This window comes from Rhinoderma darwinii, chromosome 2 (assembly GCF_050947455.1).
Source record: "Rhinoderma darwinii isolate aRhiDar2 chromosome 2, aRhiDar2.hap1, whole genome shotgun sequence".
NCBI classification, from domain to species: Eukaryota; Metazoa; Chordata; class Amphibia; order Anura; family Rhinodermatidae; genus Rhinoderma; species Rhinoderma darwinii.
The window spans coordinates 471,127,554-471,151,901 of record NC_134688.1 but is presented as its reverse complement, the minus strand read 5'-3'; the positions used below and the strand labels follow the sequence as shown (position 1 = coordinate 471,151,901).

General features: G+C 40.0%; 1 protein-coding gene across 1 annotated transcript; it reads right to left on the bottom strand.

Annotated features, from left to right (window-relative positions):
- Positions 1-20,627: 20,627 nt before the first annotated feature.
- On the bottom strand, positions 20,628-22,031 carry LOC142741925 (uncharacterized). The gene has a single exon (XM_075851247.1). It carries the CDS (start codon positions 22,029-22,031, stop codon positions 20,628-20,630), a length of 1,404 nt encoding a protein of 467 aa, XP_075707362.1.
- Between the last annotated feature and the right edge of the window lie 2,317 nt (positions 22,032-24,348).

The following is a 24,348-nucleotide window of genomic DNA, read 5'->3' as shown; positions in this document are numbered from 1 at the left end:
ACTTCCGATCACAATATACATCAACCTGTAAAAAAAATAGAAGTTCATACTTACCGAGAACTCCCTGCTTCTTCCTCCAGTCCGGTTTCCCAGGATGACGTTTCAGTCTAAGTGACGGCTGCAGCCAATCACAGGCCAATCACAGGCTGCAGCCAATCACAGGCCAATCACAGGCTGCAGCCAATCACAGGCCAATCACAGGCTGCAGCCAATCACAGGCCAATCACAGGCTGCAGCCAATCACAGGCCAATCACAGGCTGCAGCCAATCACAGGCCAATCACAGGCTGCAGCCAATCACAGGCCAATCACAGGCTGCAGCCAATCACAGGCCAATCACAGGCTGCAGCGGTCACATGGACTGCCGCGTCATCCAGGGAGGTCGGGCTGGATGCCGAAAGAGGGACGCGTCACCAGGACAACGGCCGGGTAAGTAGGAAATTCTTTTACTTTCACTAGGGAAAGGGCTGTCCCTTCTCTCTATCCTGCACTGATAGAGAGAAGGGAAGTACTTTCACCTCAATACGCAACAGCTAGTCCGCATCAATTTAATGCCCATTTTGGGCAGATCCGCCGCAGAATCTGCAACGCAGATTCTGTGCGGCATTGATGCGGACAGTTGCGGAAGAATTCCACCACGTCTGGGCATGCCCTTACTAGAAAGAGCTGTGAACCTGTGGGTTCATCACATGACCAAGAAAGATTTTACCATTAATTGACCGCAAGAGGAGATCTTGAAAACCGTGGGGAAATGATACAGAAAATATTTTAAAAAAACTTATGTAACATTTCATGATACATCATATTTGATGAACCCATAATACCCCTTTAATTCATAGTAATGTTCTTCTTCCAGGTTCCACTAGGGGTATTCTGCAGGCTGCGGTAGCTCCGGTTGCCTAGCAACCAATGACTTCCTGTCTGGGTGACCACTATTTGAGTACATGTAGATACATTCTAGTCATAGGAAGTTCTATTTTCTGTACATAGTATTTCATTACATAGTTACATAGGTTGAAAAAAGACACAGGTCCCTAAAGTTCAACCTTTCTCAATCAATTACATGTCATTCATTCCATGATTAATTCTAACCCTCAATGCCATTCGTCAGTATATAATCATCTCGCCTTTTTTAAATGCTGACATCGTATCTGCCATCACTACCTCTTGGGGTGGGGGTTCCATAGTTTGACTACTCTAAGGGTATGTTAACACGGCCTATTTTCGGCCGTTTTTCGGGCCGTAAACAGCCGAAAAATCGGAAGCAGAAGGCCTCCAAAAACATCTGCCCATTGATTGCAATGGGAAAACGGCGTTCTGTTCCGACGGGCCGTTTCTTTATGCGGCTATTTTGAAAAACGGCCACGAAAAAAAAGTGCATGTCACTTCTTGAGCTGTTTTTGGAGCCGTTTTTTATTGACTCTATAGAAAAACAGCTCCAAAAACGGCCGTCAAACCCCCCCCCCCCCCCCCCGAAAAACGTAAGTTTGATTAAAAAACGCCTGAAAATCAGGAGCTGTTTTCCCTTGAAGACAGCTCCGTATTTTCCGACTTTTTTTATTTTGTGTGTGCACATAGCCTTACTGGTTCGGTATCTGCAGAGAGCACGCTCTACTACGGTGTAATGTGGGTGAAGTATGATTACACCCGACATTGTAGAATAGTAGGAATATATACTTATTTTCAGACGTTTTGTTTTGTGTGTGCACATACCCTTACTGTAAAGAACCCTTTCCTATATTGATGTCTGAAGCGTCTTTCTTCCACATGCAACGAATGTCCCCTGGTCCTTTGTAAAGTCCTTGTAAAGAACAGATCATGTGCTAGTTCTCTGTATTGACCACACGTATACTTATACGTTAGGCTTCCCACACACAAGCGATATACGGACCGAACACAGTGCAGGGAGCCGGGCTCCTATCATCATATTTATGTACGATGCTAGGAGTCCCTGCCTCGCTGCAGGAAAACTGTCCCGTACTGAAAACATGATTACAGTATGGGACAATGTGTAGCGCCCATGGCCGCGGGCCGTCGGGTTTACTCACCTCCCGACGCCCGCAGCCATGGATCTGTGAGCGCTGGCCTCCGTCTCCCTCCTAGGAGATGCCAGCGCTCACTTCCGCTCCGTTCGGCTGGATCCCGTAGGGTGCGCGCGCGCGCTCGCGCCCGGCCTTAAAGGGCCAGCGCGCGCAATTAGGAAATCGTCATCACCATCAACTGCCACGATTTCCTGGTCTATAAGAAGACCCCTGGCCTTCTAATCCTTGCCTGAGCGTTGTTAGTCTTTCCCAGTCTGTCTCACAAATGGTTCCGTAGTGTCTCTCGTTCCAGCTGTTACCCGTGCCCTGTTACCGTTCCTGTATTCCGTGTTGTTCCTGTGCCTACCCACGTCAAGTGCCATCTGCCACGCCAAGTGTCTTCTGCCACGTCAAGTGCCATCTGCCACGTCAAGTGTCATCGGATACTGCCCGCCACGTCTGGCGCCACTTGCCGCACCTGCCTCCATCCGTGCTGAAGCCACAGCCACCGCCCGGACTATTTCAGGTACCCAAGCATACTGTCTGCCATTTACTTCTGCTTAGACTGTGACCTGGTCAGCTGCCTCCCCGCTACGGCGGAGCGGCCTAGTGGGTCCACATACCCTGTGCCCGTGACACAATGTTCCCGCGGTTAGGCAGGTACTCCTGGCATCGTACATAAATATGATGATAGGAGCCCGGCTCCCTGCGTTCGGTCCGGGAAATGTGGCCAACATGCGGTCTGTATATCACAGACCAAACACGGTCGTGTGAATAAGGCCTTAGTAAGATCATCCCTAAGGCAGCTTTTTTTCCAAGCTGAACAAGCCCAATTTCTCTAGCACATTTGAGCCATCTCCAGTTCTCCTATATCCATTTTACAATTATGGAAAAAACAAGACAAATGGGTATGTATAAGGCAAAAAGATGTAACTATCAAGGAATAGCCATATCAGTATACGAAAGAATCTCTGTTTATTAAATACAAAAAAAACACTACATAAAAGTTAAAAACATTTAAAATAGCATAAAGAATGCCATGTATAGATCACTGAAGGGGGAATACCACCATGATAAGTGGCTAGCAAATAGCTACCTCCTTACACTCACCTAAGCCCCCAGAGCAGGCATGCAATGCATACAATCTTGACAAAAGTGTGAAAAAATGTTGCACCGATTAGGCATCGGATCAGCATGTCCTGTGTCTCAAGCTGTATGGGGGAGAAAAGGGATAGAAAGCCCCACGCGTATCGGCACCAAGTGGCTTCCTCAGGGGTAAGTTTGCATATGGACATGTAGTGTCTCTATATAACATAGCAAATGAAAAATAATCTAAGGTGCAATGGCGTGCACCTGTGGACGCACTTACCCCACCCTCCACGAGTGAGCCAGTGAGTGACCCAGCTGCCCATATGCCGGGACGCAATGCGCATGCGCCCAAGCCGCCACCATGGGCACCTGGTGACGGACCCGGCGCACGCGCAGTACATCCAGCAGGACAGCAGCCACCATGGATGCCAAGGCGAGTAGACACTCAGTATGCGCACGCGCCGGCCCGCTACCATGACAACATGATGCGGTAAACCGCGCGCGCGCATAACCAGCTCACCGGGAGGGGAGGAGAGGCAAAGAAAAAGGAGGGCCGGGAGGCTGAAAAGCCAATGTATATTTATGGCTATGGGTAAATCGCTGCCAGCTATCTTACCCCGTGACAACGGGTCACTATGATAGACGTATAAGTAATCTCATGTACTCAGTGTATTGGAACTTAGTCTGGGTTAGTTGCCAAGTTATTATACATAGATATTAGACGTACAAATAATAGATTTGCTAAGGAGGAAAGCAGACTAACCAATATCAAACAATATATATGTATAAAAGTATAAGAGAATGAGCATCAAATTGTAATGCAATACGTTCTTTTTCTTTATTTATCTTCTCTTTTAGTCCATATGTTCTCACATAATGCACCACATCTCAGAACCGATCACAGTACATGGGTATGATCTAGAGAGAGAGAGAGAACATGCTGAGTTATTGATCTCAAACCTATAGCTTCAAGATGAACTACTATACCTGTCATATAACGATACCAATAGAAGACGTGCTATGTGATAATGATAAGATAATTCTAAGTAACTTAGATCATAAAAACGTGAAGAATAGAAATAGAAATAAAATATAAAAATTATTATATAGACTGTAAGAGACCTAGATAAAGCATAATAAATAGAAAGGTCATTGTAAACGTGAACTAAATGATGTGATCTGTGCAAATTTAGCATAAGAAAAAAATATATATGTGAAAATAAGAAAAGTGAATAAAGTGAAAAGATGACACGTTATGTTTTATAAAATCCCGTAAATTTGTAGTTCTTCATTTATACCCCTAGGGGACATGCATTTCACATTGAAAATCCACCTTGCTTCCTGTTGCAGAAGTCTGGGGACTATGTTGCCCCCTCTAATGTTTGTCTGTATGTGTTCCAGACCAATAACTTTAAGACTAGAGGTCTTACCTTTGTGTGCCTGAAAAAAATGTGAAGCCACCGAGGTCAAAATCTTATTTTGTTTAACATCTCTTTCTGCCAATCTGATGGTTGATAGGTGATGTTGTATGCGTTTTCGTAGTTCTTGATGTTAAGGATCTGCCAGGCACAGCTTCTGTATCCACGCCCATAGGTAATCAGTCTGCACCTGCTTCTATGTCTGTGAGACTGACTCCATCTTCCACCACTCAGGATGGCAGGCTTAGGAGTGGGAGAGCCTATCACAGCCTGGCCAGACGGAGCTAGCTCCCGCCCTCTGTCTATTTATACCTGCCTTTCCTGTTCCTCCTTTGCTTGTGATTCTTCTCTGCTGGTTTCCTGGCCCTGCTGCAGCTTCTTGAACTACTTGTCCCTGCTTCGTATTGACCCTGGCTTACTGACTACTCTTCTGCTCTGCGTTTGGTACCTCGTACACTCCTGGTTTGACTCGGCTTGTTCACTACTCTGCTGCTCTGCGTTTGGCACCTCGTACTCTCCTGGTTTGACTCGGCTCGTTTACTACTCTTGTTGCTCACGGTGTTTCCGTGGGCAACTGCCCCGTTTCCCTTTGTTCTGTGTTTCCTTGTCTGGTTGTCTGTCGTGCACTTACTGAGTGACTGAGTGTAGGGACCGTCGCCCAGTTGTACCCCGTCGCCTAGGGCGGGTCGTTGAAAGTAGGCAGGGACTGAGTGGCGGGTAGATTACGGCTCACTTGTCTGTTTCTCTTCCCTGTCATTACACTTGACTTGTCTGACCTATATAAACCTTGGGACAAGAGCAGGTTATCGCATAAATTACATTTTTGGTTAGACAATTAATATATGACTTAAGTGGGAATTGCTTTTGGTCAACTGGATCTGTGAATATGTCACTAGAATTGATAAATTGACATATGTTGCAATCCCCACATGCATATGAACCTATAAGTTTAGTTCCTCTACCTAGTCGTGTCGTCGGTCTTGAAAAATGACTTCTTGTAACTCTGTCCCCCAGATTGCGAGCTCTTCTTGCTGTAAGGAGAGGTCTCTCGGTGATATGTGGTATAAGTTTAGGTTCACATAGTAGAATATTCCAATTTTTATTCAATATTTTAGTGATATCCTGCCATTGACTATTGTAGGCTGTTATGATCCTTGGCTTGTTGTCTTTTATCCGATGTTTGGGTGTGAATGTCTGGATTCTATTACTTTTCGCTGCTTTTAAGAAAGCTTTAGAGATAACTTTTTGAGGGTAACCTCTTAATTTAAATCTTTCACTTAGGTCCTTCGCATGGAGTTTGAAATCATGTTCCTCGCTACAATTTCTCCTGATCCTCAGGAATTGTCCTGTTGGAATACCATTTTTTAGGTGTGGAGGATGAAAACTTTGGTAATGGAGCAGATTGTTGGTAGCTGTTTCTTTACGGTACAATGTGGTCTTTACTTGTCAAGGAACTCAACCATTTCCTTTGAAAATTTGGCAGTGAGGCGTATGTTCCACGGATTCTCATTCAATTCCTCAATGAATGTCCCACATTCTTCCGCTGTCCCTGTCCAGAAAATAAGTATATCATCTATATATCTTTGCCATTTAATGACTTGCTGTTGAAAACTTGATGAGTATACGTGTGTCTCCTCCCACCAACCTAAAAAAAGGTTTGCGTAGGAGGGAGCACACCGTGCCCCCATGGCTGTGCCAGAGACCTGGCGATAAAATTTCTTGTCAAACACAAAATAATTGTCTCCAAGGACAAATTCAAGTAGATCAAACAAAAAGGAATCATGCTGTCTGTTGGATGCCGTCTGCTGATTAAGGTGATACATAACTGCTCTTAGTCCCAAATGATGCTTAATATTGGTATACAAGGATTCTACATCCAAGTATATAACCAAGGTACCAAGGGGGACCTCCAAGTCATTCAACTGTTCTATAAGGTGCATAGAATCCCTGGTATAGGATTTAAGTTGTAGTACCATGGGCTGTAAAAAATAATCTATGTAAGTACAGGCCTTTTCACAGAGGCTACCTATGCCAGCCACAATTGGTCTACATGGGGGGTTGGTCAAAGATTTATGCACCTTGGGCACCAAATAAAATGTTGGTATGATAGGTTTTTCTGTTTTTAAATACTTACATTCATTATTGTTGATATCCATTTTACAATGCTCAAAACTGAATCCTATATTCAAGATGTAACCTTACATTACATTTATCGAGGGGTAATATTACATTTATCGAGGGGTAATATTACATTTATCGAGGGGTAATATTACATTTATCGAGGGGTAATATTACATTTATCGAGGGGTAATATTACATTTATCGAGGGGTAATATTAAATTTCAATCACAGGTTTTTATCTCTTTCTATACATGCTAAAATCCTATCTGCTTTTGCAGCTGCTGCTTGACATTGAGTGCTGCTTCTTAGCTTATTTGTAACCAGAATACCCCCGTCCTTCTCTTGTTCTGTTATTCCCTATACAGCAGACTGTGTCCCCATGCTTCACAGTTTTGTTTTAGGCCCTTTCCATTTATACAGCATGAAAAGATTCAGGATAAAGACATGCAAGACAAAAAGGAAAATGTGTAGGAAGACGGCTACCATGGTCGTCAAAATGGCTGCCTCATCGTTTTTTATTCGTTATATTTAGTTCAATCTTAATACAATATTTCCGTATTATTATTTCATGTGATTCGGTTATTTCTTTCAAAGAATTGTGTCCTAAGAAAATATGTCCAGGAGCAATCTCCTATTCATGATGCAAATCATACAGAACGAAGATTACACTGAATCTTGTCTTCCTCAGATCGGGTGTAAACGGTTTGCGGGGACATTTAAGCAACGAACCACATCACACGTCAGTTACACAGCTGCCAAGCTTCCTCCATAGCCTAGAGGCTCCTGGAAAGTCTCTTGGTGCATAAATTATAATTCAATGATCATGTAATTAGTGTCAAACCGGGAAACATTACAGGGAGGGTTTAATCATAAACTGTAACACGATATCAAATCATCTGCACATTATAAACTTCCAGCAACAGCAAGACTGAGAAGGAGAACTGGGAGCTTAGTTCTTTTCCACGGGGGGGGGGGGGGGGGGGGGGGGTACGACAGTATTATAGTAGTTATATTCTTGTATATAGGGGCAGTATTATAGTAGTTATATTCTTGTATATAGGGAGCAGTGTTATAGTAGTTATATTCTTGTATATAGGGGCAGTATTATAGTAGTTATATTCTTGTATATAGGAGCAGTATTATAGTAGTTATATTCTTGTGTATAGGTGCAGTATTATAGTAGTTATATTCTTGTACATAGGGGGCAGCATTATAGTAGTTATATTCTTGTATATAGGGGCAGTATTATAGTAGTTATATTCTTGTACATAGGGATCAGTATTATAGTAGTTATATTCTTGTATATAGGGGGCAGTATTATAGTAGTTATATTCTTGTATATAGGGGGCAGTATTATAGTAGTTATATTCTTGTATATAGGGGGTAGTATTATAGTAGTTATATTCTTGTACATAGGGGGCAGCATTATAGTAGTTATATTCTTGTATATAGGGGCAGTATTATAGTAGTTATATTCTTGTATATAGGGGACAGTATTATAGTAGTTATATTCTTGTATATAGGGGGCAGTATTATAGTAGTTATATTCTTGTATATAGGAGCAGTATTATAGTAATTATATTCTTGTATATAGGGGGCAGTATTATAGTAGTTATATTCTTGTATATAGGGGGTAGTATTATAGTAGTTATATTCTTGTACATAGGGGGCAGCATTATAGTAGTTATATTCTTGTATATAGGGGCAGTATTATAGTAGTTATATTCTTGTATATAGGGGACAGTATTATAGTAGTTATATTCTTGTATATAGGGGGCAGTATTATAGTAGTTATATTCTTGTATATAGGAGCAGTATTATAGTAATTATATTCTTGTATATAGGGGGCAGTATTATAGTAGTTATATTCTTGTATATAAGGAGCAGTATTATAGTAGTTATATTCTTGTACATAGGGGGCAGCATTATAGTAGTTATATTCTTGTATATAGGGGCAGTATTATAGTAGTTATATTCTTGAACATAGGGGGCAGTATTAAAGTAGTTATATTCTTGTATATAGGGGGAAGTATTATAGTACTTATATTCTTGTATGTAGGGGGCAGTATTATAGTAGTTATATTCTTGTATATAGGAGGCAGTATTATAGTAGTTATATTCTCGTATATAGGGGGCAGTATTATAGTAGTTATATTCTTGTAAATAGGGGGCAGTATTATAGTAGTTATATTCTTGTAAATAGGGGGCAGTATTATAGTAGTTATATTCTTGTATATAGGAGCAGTATTATAGTAGTTATATTCTTATATATAGGGGCAGTATTATAGTAGTTATATTCTTGTATATAGGAGCAGTATTATAGTAGTTATATTCTTGTATATAGGGGGCAGTATTATAGTAGTTATATTCTTGTACATAGGAGCAGTATTATAGTAGTTATATTCTTGTATATAGGAGCAGTATTATAGTAGTTATATTCTCGTATATAGGGGGCAGTATTATAGTAGTTATATTCTTGTAAATAGGGGGCAGTATTATAGTAGTTATATTCTTGTATATAGGAGCAGTATTATAGTAGTTATATTCTTGTATATAGGAGCAGTATTATAGTAGTTATATTCCTGTATATAGGGAGCAGTATTATAGTAGTTATATTCTTGTATATAGGAGCAGTATTATAGTAGTTATATTCTTGTACATAGGGGGCAGTAATATAGTAGTTATATTCTTGTATATAGGGGGCAGTATTATAGTAGTTATATTCTTGTATATAGGGGCAGTATTATAGTAGTTATATTCCTGTATATAGGGGGCAGTATTATAGCAGTTCTATTCTTGTATATAGGAGCAGTATTATAGTAGTTATATTCTTGTATATAGGGGGCAGTATTATAGTAGTTATATTCTTGTATATAGGGGCAGTATTATAGTAGTTATATTCTTGTATATAGGGAGCAGTGTTATAGTAGTTATATTCTTGTATATAGGGGCAGTGTTATAGTAGTTATATTCTTGTATATAGGAGCAGTATTATAGTAGTTATATTCTTGTGTATAGGTGCAGTATTATAGTAGTTATATTCTTGTACATAGGGGGCAGCATTATAGTAGTTATATTCTTGTATATAGGGGCAGTATTATAGTAGTTATATTCTTGTACATAGGGATCAGTATTATAGTAGTTATATTCTTGTATATAGGGGGCAGTATTATAGTAGTTATATTCTTGTATATAGGGGGTAGTATTATAGTAGTTATATTCTTGTACATAGGGGGCAGCATTATAGTAGTTCTATTCTTGTATATAGGGGCAGTATTATAGTAGTTATATTCTTGTATATAGGGGACAGTATTATAGTAGTTATATTCTTGTATATAGGGGGCAGTATTATAGTAGTTATATTCTTGTATATAGGAGCAGTATTATAGTAATTATATTCTTGTATATAGGGGGCAGTATTATAGTAGTTATATTCTTGTATATAGGGGGTAGTATTATAGTAGTTATATTCTTGTACATAGGGGGCAGCATTATAGTAGTTATATTCTTGTATATAGGGGCAGTATTATAGTAGTTATATTCTTGAACATAGGGGGCAGTATTAAAGTAGTTATATTCTTGTATATAGGGGGAAGTATTATAGTACTTATATTCTTGTATGTAGGGGGCAGTATTATAGTAGTTATATTCTTGTATATAGGAGGCAGTATTATAGTAGTTATATTCTCGTATATAGGGGGCAGTATTATAGTAGTTATATTCTTGTAAATAGGGGGCAGTATTATAGTAGTTATATTCTTGTAAATAGGGGGCAGTATTATAGTAGTTATATTCCTGTATATAGGAGCAGTATTATAGTAGTTATATTCTTATATATAGGGGCAGTATTATAGTAGTTATATTCTTGTATATAGGAGCAGTATTATAGTAGTTATATTCTTGTATATAGGGGGCAGTATTATAGTAGTTATATTCTTGTACATAGGAGCAGTATTATAGTAGTTATATTCTTGTATATAGGAGCAGTATTATAGTAGTTATATTCTCGTATATAGGGGGCAGTATTATAGTAGTTATATTCTTGTAAATAGGGGGCAGTATTATAGTAGTTATATTCTTGCATATAGGAGCAGTATTATAGTAGTTATATTCTTGTATATAGGAGCAGTATTATAGTAGTTATATTCCTGTATATAGGGAGCAGTATTATAGTAGTTATATTCTTGTATATAGGAGCAGTATTATAGTAGTTATATTCTTGTACATAGGGGGCAGTAATATAGTAGTTATATTCTTGTATATAGGGGGCAGTATTATAGTAGTTATATTCTTGTATATAGGGGCAGTATTATAGTAGTTATATTCCTGTATATAGGGGGCAGTATTATAGCAGTTCTATTCTTGTATATAGGAGCAGTATTATAGTAGTTATATTCTTGTATATAGGGGGCAGTATTATAGTAGTTATATTCTTGTTTATAGGGGGCAGTATTAAAGTAGTTATATTCTTGTATATAGGGGCAGTATTATAGTAGTTATATTCTTGTACATAGGGGGCAGTATTATAGTAGTTATATTCTTGTATATAGGGGCAGTATTATAGTAGTTATATTCTTGTATATAGGGGGTAGTATTATAGTAGTTATATTCTTGTAAATAGGGGGCAGTATTATAGTAGTTATATTCTTGTAAATAGGGGGCAGTATTATAGTAGTTATATTCTTGTATATAGGGGGCAGTATTATAGTAGTTATATTCTTGTATATAGGGGCAGTATTATAGTAGTTATATTCTTGTATATAGGGGGCAGTATTATAGTGGTTATATTCTTGTATATAGGGGCAGTATTAGTAGTTATATTCTTGTATATAGGGGCAGTATTATAGTAGTTATATTCTTGTATATAGGGGCAGTATTATAGTAGTTATATTATTGTACATAGGGGGCAGTATTATAGTAGTTATATTCTTGTATATAGGAGCAGTATTATAGTAGTTATATTCTTGTATATAGGGGCAGTATTATAGTAGTTATATTCTTGTATATAGGGGGCAGTATTATAGTAGTTATATTCTTGTATATAGGAGGCAGTATTAGAGTAGTTATATTCTTGTATATAGGAGGCCGTATTATAGTAGTTATATTCTTGTATATAGGGGCAGTATTATAGTAGTTATATACTTGTACATAGGGGGTAGTATTATAGTAGTTATATTCTTGTATATAGGGGGCAGTATTATAGTAGTTATATTCTTGTACATAGGGGGCAGTATTATAGTAGTTATATTCTTGTATATAGAGGCAGTATTAGAGTAGTTATATTCTTGTATATAGGAGGCAGTATTATAGTAGTTATATTCTTGTATATAGGGGCAGTATTATAGTAGTTATATTCTTGTATATAGGGGCAGTATTATAGTAGTTATATTCTTGTATATAGGGGCAGTATTATAGTAGTTATATTCTTGTATATAGAGGCAGTATTATAGTAGTTATATTCTTGTATATAGGGGCAGTATTATAGTAGTTATATTCTTGTATATAGAGGCAGTATTATAGTAGTTATATTCTTGTATATAGGGGGCAGTATTATAGTAGTTATATTCTTGTATATAGGAGGCAGTATTATAGTAGTTATATTCTTGTTTATAGGGGCAGTGTTATAGTAGTTATATTCTTGTATATAGGGGCAGTATTATAGTAGTTATATTCTTGTATATAGGGGCAGTATTATAGTTGTTATATTCTGGTATATAGGGGCAGTATTATAGTAGTTATATTCTTGTATATAGGGGGCAGTATTATAGTAGTTATATTCTTGTATATAGGGAGCAGTATTATAGCAGTTATATTCTTGTATATAGGGGCAGTATTATTGTAGTTATATACTTGTATATAGGAGCAGTATTATAGTAGTTATATTCTTGTACAGAGGGGGCAGTATTATAGTAGTTATATTCTTGTATATAGGGGGAAGTATTATAGTAGTTATATTCTTGTATATATGGGCAGTGTTATAGTAGTTATATTCTTGTATATAGGAGCAGTATTATAGTAGTTACATTCTTGTACAGAGGGGGCAGTATTACAGTAGTTATATTCTTGTACAGAGTGGGCAGTATTATAGTAGTTATATTCTTGTTTATAGGAGCAGTATTATAGTCGTTATATTCTTGTATATAGGAGCAGTATTATAGTCGTTATATTCTTGTATATAGGAGCAGTATTATAGTCGTTATATTCTTGTATATAGGAGCAGTATTATAGTAGTTATATTCTTGTATATATGGGCAGTATTATAGTGGTTATATTCTTGTATATAGGGGGTATTATTATAGTAGTTTTATTCTTGTATATAGGGGGCAGTATTATAGTAGTTATATTCTTGTACATAGGGGGCAGTATTATAGTAGTTATATTCTTGTATATAGAGGCAGTATTAGAGTAGTTATATTCTTGTATATAGGAGGCAGTATTATAGTAGTTATATTCTTGTATATAGGGGCAGTATTATAGTAGTTATATACTTGTACATAGGGGGTAGTATTATAGTAGTTATATTCTTGTATATAGGGGGCAGTATTATAGTAGTTATATTCTTGTACATAGGGGGCAGTATTATAGTAGTTAAATTCTTGTATATAGGAGGCAGTATTATAGTAGTTATATTCTTGTATATAGGGGCAGTATTATAGTAGTTATATTCTTGTATATAGGGGCAGTATTATAGTAGTTATATTCTTGTATATAGAGGCAGTATTATAGTAGTTATATTCTTGTATATAGGGGCAGTATTATAGTAGTTATATTCTTGTATATAGGGGCAGTATTATATTAGTTATATTCTTGTATATAGGGGGCAGTGTTATAGTAGTTATATTCTTGTATATAGGGGGCAGTATTATAGTAGTTATATTCTTGTATATAGGGGGCAGTATTATAGTAGTTATATTCTTGTATATAGGGGCAGTATTATAGTAGTTATATTCTTGTATATAGGAGCAGTATTATAGTAGTTATATTCTTGTATATAGGGGCAGTATTATAGTAGTTATATTCTTGTATGTAGAGGGCAGTATTATAGTAGTTATATTCTTATATATAGGAGCAGTATTATAGTAGTTATATTCTTGTATATAGGAGGCAGTATTATAGTAGATATATTCTTGTATATAGAGGCAGTATTATAGTAGTTATATTCTTGTATATAGAGGCAGTATTAGAGTAGTTATATTCTTGTATATAGGAGGCAGTATTATAGTAGTTATATTCTTGTATATAGGGGCAGTATTATAGTAGTTATATTCTTGTATATAGGGGCAGTATTATAGTAGTTATATTCTTGTATATAGAGGCAGTATTATAGTAGTTATATTCTTGTATATAGGGGCAGTATTATAGTAGTTATATTCTTGTATATAGAGGCAGTATTATAGTAGTTATATTCTTGTATATAGGGGCAGTATTATATTAGTTATATTCTTGTATATAGGGGGCAGTGTTATAGTAGTTATATTCTTTTATATAGGGGGCAGTATTATAGTAGTTATATTCTTGTATATAGGGGGCAGTATTATAGTAGTTATATTCTTGTATATAGGGGCAGTATTATAGTAGTTATATTCTTATATATAGGAGCAGTATTATAGTAGTTATATTCTTGTATATAGGGGCAGTATTATAGTAGCTATATTCTTGTATGTAGAGGGCAGTATTATAGTAGTTATATTCTTGTATATAGGCGCAGTATTATAGTAGTTATATTCTTATATATAGGAGCAGTATTATAGTAGTTATATTCTTGTATATAGGAGGCAGTATTATAGTAGATATATTCTTGTATATAGGGGGCAGTATTATAGTAGTTATATTCTTGTATATAGGGGGCAGTATTATAGTGGTTATATTCTTGTATATAGGGGCAGTATTATAGTAGTTCTATTCTTGTATATAGGGGGCAGTATTATAGTAGTTATATTCTTGTATATAGGGGGCAGTATTATAGTGGTTATATTCTTGTATATAGGGGGCAGTATTATAGTGGTTATATTCTTGTATATAGGGGCAGTATTATAGTAGTTCTATTCTTGTATATAGGGGGCAGTATTATAGGAGTTATATTCTTGTATATAGGGGGCAGTATTATAGTGGTTATATTCTTGTATATAGGGGCAGTATTATAGTAGTTATATTCTTGTATATAGGGGGCAGTATTATAGTGGTTATATTCTTGTATATAGGGGGCATTATTATAGTAGTTATATTCTTGTATATAGGGGCAGTATTATAATAGTTATATTGTATATAGGGGGCAGTATTATAGTAGATATATTCTTGTATATAGGGGCAGTATTAGGGCATGACCAGACGTGGCGGAATTGCTCTGGAAATCCGCAGCGGAAAGTCAGCTGCGGAAATCCGCAGCGTACACGTTTCTCCATTGCTTTCCACAGCTTTTTAGTTAGGTTCGTTTACACAATGCGGTTAATTCCGCTGCGGAGCATAGGCTGCGGTGCGGAATTTGGTGTCCGCAGCATACAATGGTTGTTGCGGACGTGTAGCGGACTGGTTGCGGACTCATTGCGGAATTTCTCCATTGACTTCATTGCAGAATTTTGACTCTCCATTGAAGTCCGCAGATGTCATGTACATGTTATGTGTGCTGCGGAGCGTATTTGTTTTACTAACATGACATTTCTTCATTCTGGCTGGACCTATGTATTTCTAGGTCTACAGCCAGACTGAGGAAGTTAATGGGGCTCCCGTAATTACGGGTGACTATGTGTGTGCACCCATAATTACGGGAGCGTTGCTAGGCGACGTCAGTAAATAGTCACTGTCCAGGGTGCTGAAAGAGTTAAGCGATCGGCAGTAACTGTTTCAGCACCCTGGACAGTGACTTCCGATCACAATATACATCAACCTGTAAAAAAAAATAGTAGTTCCTACTTACCCAGAACTCCCTGCTTCTTCCTCCAGTCCGGCTTCCCAGGATGACGTTTCAGATTTGAAGAAGTATTCGGCACACAAAATGTAGAATTTAAAAACTACATTTTGTGTGCCGAATACTTCTTCAAATACGATTGGGTTGGGACCCTATTCGTGCACCTGCCTTGGTCCAGTGCATTCTTAACCACTACCTACCAGGATGACGTTTTAGTCCAAGTGACGGCCGCAGCAAATCACAGGCTGCAGCGGTCACATGGACTGCAGCGTCATCCAGGGAGGTCGGGCTGGATGGCGAAAGAGGGACGCGTCACCAAGACAACGGCCGGTAAGTATGAATTTCCTTTTACTTTTACTAGGGAAAGGGCTGTCCCTTCTCTCTATCCTGCACTGATAGAGAGAAGGGAAATACTTCACCTCAATACGCAGCAGCTAGTCCGCGTCAATTTACTGCACATTTTGGGCAGATCCGCAACAGAATCTGCAACGCAGATTCTGTGCGGTATTGATGCGGACAGTGTATGCAGAACTCCGCCACGTCTGGTGTGTGGTATCCGGATGTAGTATTATAGTAATAAGGAAACAAGGGGAGGAATCCTCCAGCTCACCTGACACAATAGTAAGTGTCGCTGTCAGCGCCCGGATCCTTCGTGTCGGCACACGATACGGGAACAGAGGTAACAAGGAGGTTGAATCCAGCGCTTGGGTGGAGATAAAATGGAACAGTTTCCAAGTTTAATGATTTTTCATTAAAAGTCCAACAAGGTATGGTCCTGGTGTGTAGACAATGGGGGAATATGATCCTTTAGAGCCTACGCGTTTCGGACGATTGCGACGTCCTTAGACTTGGCTGTAGCCAAGTCTAAGGACGTCGCAATCGTCCGAAATGCGTAGGTTTCTAAAGGATCATATTCCCCCATTGTCTACACACCAGGACCATACCTTGTTGGACTTTTAACGAAAAATCATTAAACTTGGAAACTGTTCCATTTTATCTCCACCCAAGCGCTGGATTCAACCTCCTTGTTACCTCTGTAGTATTATAGTAGTTATATTCTTGTATATAGGAGGCGATTTTTATTTGTAAAAAACAAACAAATATAACATTCCATCAAAATTCCAAAGCAAATGATCATTTAACATAACTCATACATGACGATGAAAAATAAACTAGAAAATAACTTTAACTTAACAAGAGTCCATTGCTGTTAAAAAGGAAGGAGGGAGAAAAACCAACAACAAGTTTGCATTATACAGAGAACTAGCATTATTCCATATATACATTCCTCCATAATGCTGTGTTTTTCTCATTTTTCCTAATTTCTAGGGATTTGATCCACCTTAGTTCTGACATGATCAGGTTCACGGCTGACATATGGTGAAATGGCTCGTTATAAATGGACATTCTGGTTCTTGTATGCCACTGGCAATATTTGACTACATTAATTATCAGATACAAGGTCCCCTGGTCAATGTTATTTACATTAGATTACATTAAATAATTTCTGGGTATTTTAGAGACTGTAGTCTTGGGATTTTTAACTTGCAGGATATTTCTTGCCATATATTTTGTCCTCCCCAGCACTCGGTTATAAAATGCTCCATTGTCTCCTCCTGTTGACAACCCAAGGGACACTTCCGATCTGACACACTCAAATATTTTAGATTCCCTTTAACATAAAGTTTCCCATGCAGTGACAGCCATGCAATGTCAAAAAGTTTACCCGGGAGTCTCGCTCCATTGAGAAACCTCAGACTTTCCTGTAAGGTTGCAGTTGTGCAATCTTTAAGTGCCGGCTGTAAACAAAAGAAAGTCCTACATACGGTGAAATATAGATCTCTCCTGGTCTTACTCTCAATATAGGACTTGTCTATTCCCCATCTCCTCAGACATCTAAAACCATAATCCAAATACTGGGGAAGGAAGTCTCGTGTCAATCGCCCCCTTTTGAGACTGCCGCCCCGTATCCAAGACTCTGCAAAAGGCAATATCCATTCCCTGATACTGTTTACCCACAGGGCACTGTTATTTACATCCAGGTTGCCAAAATTTGTTTTAAGGAACAAGGAGTCAAAGAAAACCCTTGGATTCAACATACCCAACCCACCCTCTCTCCTCTGTAGGAAAGTAATCCCTCTTTTTACTGGGTTCAATCTGTTCCCCCAAAAAAGTTGGAACAGGCTAAAGAGCCTAGCGGAGAAAGATTCTGGCAAAGTAAAAATGACAGAAACATACAAGAAGACGGGGACCAGTTAATTCTTCAACATTTTAACCCTCTCACTATAGGTCAGCCTCCAGTTTCTCCATCGCTGAACCTTTGCATTTCCGGCTTCCAATTTCTGCTCCCAATTTAGTTTGGCATTATCATCCCACCCAAATTTAATTCCCAGAATCTTAATATCGGTGGAGGCTTTCGCAAATTGTGGCAGATCAAACTCTGGATCACTGTGCAATACCCAGAAAGCTACACTCTTCTCAAGGTTGACCAGAGACCCAGATGCCTCAGAGTAGCTTCTGATGGCTGCAGACAACATCTGCACCTCACTAGGCTCAGATATCACTACCGTCACATCATCCGCGTAGGCGACAACACTCAGGGGTGAGCAAAGCGGGATGGGTACGCCTCGAAAATCACACCGCTGCAGTAACCGCAGAAATGGGTCTATGGCAAAAACATACAGAAGTGGACTCAACGGGCAACCCTGTCTCACCCCCGCCTCAACCCCAAAAGGGTTGCGCTGCCAGCCATTGATCAAAGGAAAGCTCTCTGCCTCACAGTACAAAGTTTTCAGCCAATCAATAAATTGTCCCGGAACACCGTACTTTAACAAAGTGGCCCATAGATAATCATGATCTACTCTGTCGAAGGCTTTAGCCTGGTCTAGAGCAACAACATATCTCCCACACCCAAGAGCTTTACATCTCTCAAACATTTCCCAGATGGAGATAACGGCCCCAGAGATGTTCCGCCCTATTACTGTGACGAACTGGGAGCCTGCCAACAGTGCTGGAGACAGACAGACCAATCTAGAAAACAGAATTTTTGCCAAAATCTTTCTGTCAACATTCAAGAGGGCAATTGGCCACCAGTTCTTGATGTCACCAGGGTCTTTACCCTTAGACAGCAAAATCAACGAAGACACTCTCAGGCTGGGTTCACACAACCTATTTTCAGGCATAAACGAGGCGTATTATGCCTCGTTTTACGCCTGAAAATAGGGCTGCAATACGTCGGCAAACATCTGCCCATTCATTTGAATGTGTTTGCCGACGTACTGTGCAGACAACCTGTAATTTACGAGTCGTCGTTTGACAGCTGTCAAACGACGACGCGTAAATGGACTGCCTCGGCAAAGAAGTGCAGGGCACTTCTTTGCCACGTAATTTGAGCTGTTCTTCATTGAACTCAATGAAGCACAGCTCAAGATTTACGAGCGTCTCAGACGTCTCGCAAAATGCGAGGAGCATTTACGTGTGAAACAAGGCAGCTGTTAACAGTCTGTCTTTTCACACGTAAATGCCTCTCATCGTGTGAACATACCCTCATGGAGGAAGGCATCAGGTGGTTTTCTAGGCAGCTTTTGTACACATTCACCAGAATTGGTGCTAAAAGGTTTTTAAATTTCTTATAAAATTCGGCTGTTATACCGTCCGGACCTGGTGCCTTCTTTTGATGCAAGTTGTTGATGGCCTCAATAACTTCCTCCACTATCAATTCTGCTGTCAAGGGTGAAAAATCCACATTAGCAGTATCAGGGCTTGGAGTTGCCCTCAAGAATTGAGTCATTTTCCCTTTATCCAATATCTTTTTCTGAAACAAGACAGAATAGTAGGTTTTCACCACACCCAGAATGCCCTCCCGAGATTCCTGAAGAACACCCTGGGAATCCACCAAACCTGTGACCACTCTGTTTTTTACTTGGTCTTGGCAACTTTCAAACGGATCAGGCTTCCCTAAACGCCCATAATCCCTCTCCAGAAGCAGGGATGTGTATCTACTATACTGATACTGCTTGATCTCAGATTTCAGCCGATCAATCTTTGCTCTGTCATCCTTATCCTCTGAACAAAGTGACTCTAGTTCTCTACGCAGCTTCAGATACTGGCTGTACTTACTCCTGCCTCTATTAATGGACAGTCTCTTTAAGAGCGATGCAATGTCCTTCTTGACATCCTCCCACCAGTCAGCAGCACCATCGTAAAAATCTACTCCCTCCAATTGACTTTGCAAAAGGGAGACAACACAACTCTGCACATGACTATCATCCAAGAGACTAGAGTTAAGTTTACATAGCCCCCTACCAATATCTGGCCGTTTAGTGGCTCCTAAGCAGAAACACAGCGCCATATGGTCTGAATAAGGGACCACTTTTTCACTTATCCCAGTAACCATCTCTGTAGCGTTGACAAAAGCCAAATCGATCCTACTGTTCCTGTCCGCACAACAATATGTGAATTTTGGCTTCCTACCACCCTGTGTGAAGACATCACTCAAGCCTGCCTGTAAGATCATTTTATTTAGGACATTCGATTCCCTGGTCACTGCTCTGCCAGAGGATCTGTCACCTGCTGTCCTCGTGACATTGAAATCCCCAGCCATAACTACAGGAACAGAGGTAAAGACATATGGTTTCACATCATTAAAAAGCTGGACCCTGTCGGTCACTGTCTGTGGGCCATAGATATTAGTGAGTCGGAGCCTTCTACCGTGGATTGTAACTTCTAGGACCAGACACCGTCCCATACACACCTCCGTTAACCTATGTACAGTCACATCATTGGTGTTAAACAGTATAGCGACCCCGGCATATGGCTCCACAGCCAGTGACCAGAAAGAAGGACCGGACCTCCACCCTCTCTCCGCCTCACGTATAAGACCTATTGTGGTTAAACGAGTCTCTTGTAAGAAGATGACATCTGCATCCAGATAACGGAGATGATCATAGACTGTAAACCTCGTCTTCCTCACTTTAATACTGTTTACATTGCTGGAAGCAACTTTTAAGGAAAACCTGGCCATCAGAGCACAACACAAAAAGAAAAGCAAATAAATGACCCCCATCATAATGACTTAAGAATTGGGGTCACTCTGCCGACCACCTGTTTCCATATCTAACGGTCCTGGGGTTTCTATAGTGCAAGGTTTCTTTTTTATTGGGGGATGGTCCCCTGCGTCTTCTTCGTATTCACCATCTATTTTTAATAACTCTCGTTCAAAATCCCCATCTGACTCTGACAGGACACTGAATCTATTAGATACGACCATTACTTCTGCTCTGTTCCCTTTTTTCCTGCCTCTTTCTTCCTCTCCCTCAGGCTTACGAGAGGACGGGTCTTTTTTCCTCCTTTTATTCTGCATACCCCTCCTTTCCTCAGATGGTAATGCAGAAGAAGAGGCTCCCGGTGGCTGGTCCCGAGGGACAACTTCCATGGTCTCCTGTGTACTGTCCGACTGCTGGTGTTCTGGACTCGGATGACCTGACTCCTGCTGGACCTCCTGTCTGGTCATTATTGACCCTGACATTAGAGCCTCCTCCTCTACAGCGTCCGTCTCAGTCATAAACTCCTCAACAGGAATCTGTTTACAGATATTGTGCCACACGTCAGGACAGTCCCTGTGCGGGTGACCCACCCTCCCACACAGATTACATCGGACATTCTGACAGTTGGAACTTAGAGGGCCAACTTCACCGCAAAGGTTACATTTTACCACGGTGCAGATGTTTGCCAGGTGACCGGTCTTACCACACTTGAAGCACTTTCTGGGTTGACCAGGATAAAAACAAACACCCTTTTCTCTCCCAATGAAGAAGGAATTGGGTAAATGTAAAGTGACGTTGTTATGCTGGCGCAGTTTTACCAGAACCCTCCACCCTCCAGTCCAGATACCATCAGCGTCTCTGTTCTTGGTCAGGTCAGACACCAGGTCACAGTGCCGCCTGAGCCAGACCACAATATCCTGGGGAGGAACAGCTTCATTCCAAAAGATGATGTTGACACCAACGGTATCTGGCTTGGACACTGGAATAAAGCTAAATTTGTCCCAACCGGTTTTGTCCCTGAACTTGGAAAAATGTGCCCAGAATCTATCCGAGTCAGGCGTAAGCTTAAAGCTGACATCGTAGCCCTGTCTGTCTGGTAGATTTATTACTGCCAAGATATTTGCTGGCACAAAACCCATCTGGTGACACAGAAGTTCTCGGACCACAAACCTCCTATCTGGAAGGTCCTCCTTGGCGCCCTTGTGCTTGAACCTCACCACATTCCTCCTTTTAAAGGCCTGGCCTGTATAGCTAGCGCCAGAGGTAAAAGATGGAGCACCGCGGCTCCAGGCATTTCTGGGAGGAGGCTGGCGGGTCTCACTGTCCTGACTTATAGGGCGAGTGTCTGCTCTAGAGGGGTCTGTCACACCTTGTGTACTTACAATTAGAGGGGGGAAAATCAAGCACATTATTCTGAACATCTTCTGACCCATCAACCTCTATGTCATCATCAGATCAACCTACATCATACACAAGCCGTGCGTTCCCTCCAACCACCAACGCTTCAGGTACATTCCCACTCTCCCCAGTCTGTGCCCCAGCAGTACAGCTCTGCTGTGTCAGCGCATCATCCTGACAAATGGATGAACGTCCACTGTCCTGTTGTTGTGCTGAGCATCCTGGGACTTGTGGTGCCTGTGCTGGTATCCGACTTCCATGCCCCTGTTCAGACACAGCTGCAGATTTTTGCTGTTTTTCTTTCGCCTCTTTCTGTGCGTCCGCTTCTAGAAATGAGAACCTTGCAGGTTGCAGCACTGGTCTGGTCTCTGGCCGGGGATTGTCTGGGAAAATATCTGACCCTGAGTCCGCCTCAGAGAATCTGAACTCTGGATCAAAGTTCTGTCTGTCGGTCATAGTAGAAAACCGTTCCTTGTTTTTATAAGATTCTGCGAGTGGCCCCATCCTCTCCAGGACACCGTCCATCTCCCCCACCACTTGTGCGAGTTGCATCCCGAGTGAGTAAAGCTGAGCAGCATATACGGCTTCATTCTTAGGATTGGCGTTCTTCAGTTTATATACACAGTCAATTTGTATTTGCAGCATTTGTTTTTGCCTCTGTAACTCTCCCATCCTCCTCACCAGAGCAGGGATTTCCTCCGCCAGTTGCAGCTCAGGCGCACGCTCTGTCTCTTTAGACTGTGGGCTCTGCTGGTGCAGGATCTCAGGCTGTCTGAATGCCGCTGACCCCTCCAGATTAGCTGTCCCAGCTCCACTGGTCTCACACCCTGCTGGATCACACTCTCCAAGGCTTGTAACAGTTGTAGAAACACCTTGAGTATTCCTTGCAGGTTTTGCCTCCACAGACTTTTCAATGTTTTTACTGCTGCTAGACCTTGTGCGGCCTGAGCACGCCACGCTGGCCACCCATTCACTCTGCTGCAATGTCAGTCTCTCCAGGGATGTTCTCCGCTGTCTGGATGCTGGAGGGGTGAGCTGCACCCCAGGTGCCTGTAATGTGCTCTGCCCCCCCAGTGCTTCACTCTCACAAGTACTTCTTACTGCTGCAACATTTGCTTTACTCACTTTACATTCTTCATCTTCATTCCTTGTGCTGCTGGTGCTTCCATCCTGAGTGTTACAATGCTCAACATTCACTTTGGGACTTGTATCCACATTAGAAAGAGCCTGGGAGTTTTCTCCCAGTAGAGGCCTGGAAGCCTGGGCCTTGCGTCGGGAGAGTCCCTGCCCGGGGTGGCCCCGCCCTCGGCTATCTCCAGACATGAGGAGAGCTACAGACACACAACCTCACAGCAAGGAGGCAGTATTATAGTAGTTATATTCTTGTATATAGGGGGCAATATTATAGTAGTTATATTCTTTTATATAGGAGCAGTATTATAGTAGTTATATTCTTGTATATAGGGGGCAGTATTATAGTAGTTATATTCTTGTATATAGGGGGCAATATTATAGTAGTTATATTCTTGTATATAGGGGGCAATATTATAGTAGTTATATTCTTGTATATAGGGGGCAATATTATAGTAGTTATATTCTTGTATATAGGGGGCAATATTATAGTAGTTATATTCTTGTATATAGGGGGCAGTATTATAGTAGTTATATTCTTGTATATAGGGGCAGTATTATAGTAGTTATATTCCTGTATATAGGGGCAGTATTATAGTAGTTATATTCTTGTATATAGGAGCAGTATTATAGTAGTTATATTCTTGTATATAGGGGGCAGTATTATAGTAGTTATATTCTTGTATATAGTGGCAGTATTATAGTAGTTATATTCTTGTACATAGGAGCAGTATTATAGTAGTTATATTCTTGTATATAGGGGGCAGTATTATAGTAGTTATATTCTTGTATATAGGGGGCAGTATTATAGTAGTTATATTCTTGTATATAGGGGGCAATATTATAGTAGTTATATTCTTGTATATAGGGGGCAATATTATAGTAGTTATATTCTTGTATATAGGGGGCAATATTATAGTAGTTATATTCTTGTATATAGGGGGCAGTATTATAGTAGTTATATTCTTGTATATAGGGGCAGTATTATAGTAGTTATATTCCTGTATATAGGGGCAGTATTATAGTAGTTATATTCTTGTATATAGGAGCAGTATTATAGTAGTTATATTCTTGTATATAGGAGCAGTATTATAGTAGTTATATTCTTGTATATAGGGGGCAGTATTATAGTAGTTATATTCTTGTATATAGTGGCAGTATTATAGTAGTTATATTCTTGTACATAGGAGCAGTATTATAGTAGTTATATTCTTGTATATA

Excerpts from the sequence above, each read along its gene's own strand:
- LOC142741925 (XM_075851247.1), bottom strand. The coding sequence starts at position 22,031 with ATGGGTCAGAAGATGTTCAGAATAATGTGCTTGATTTTCCCCCCTCTA.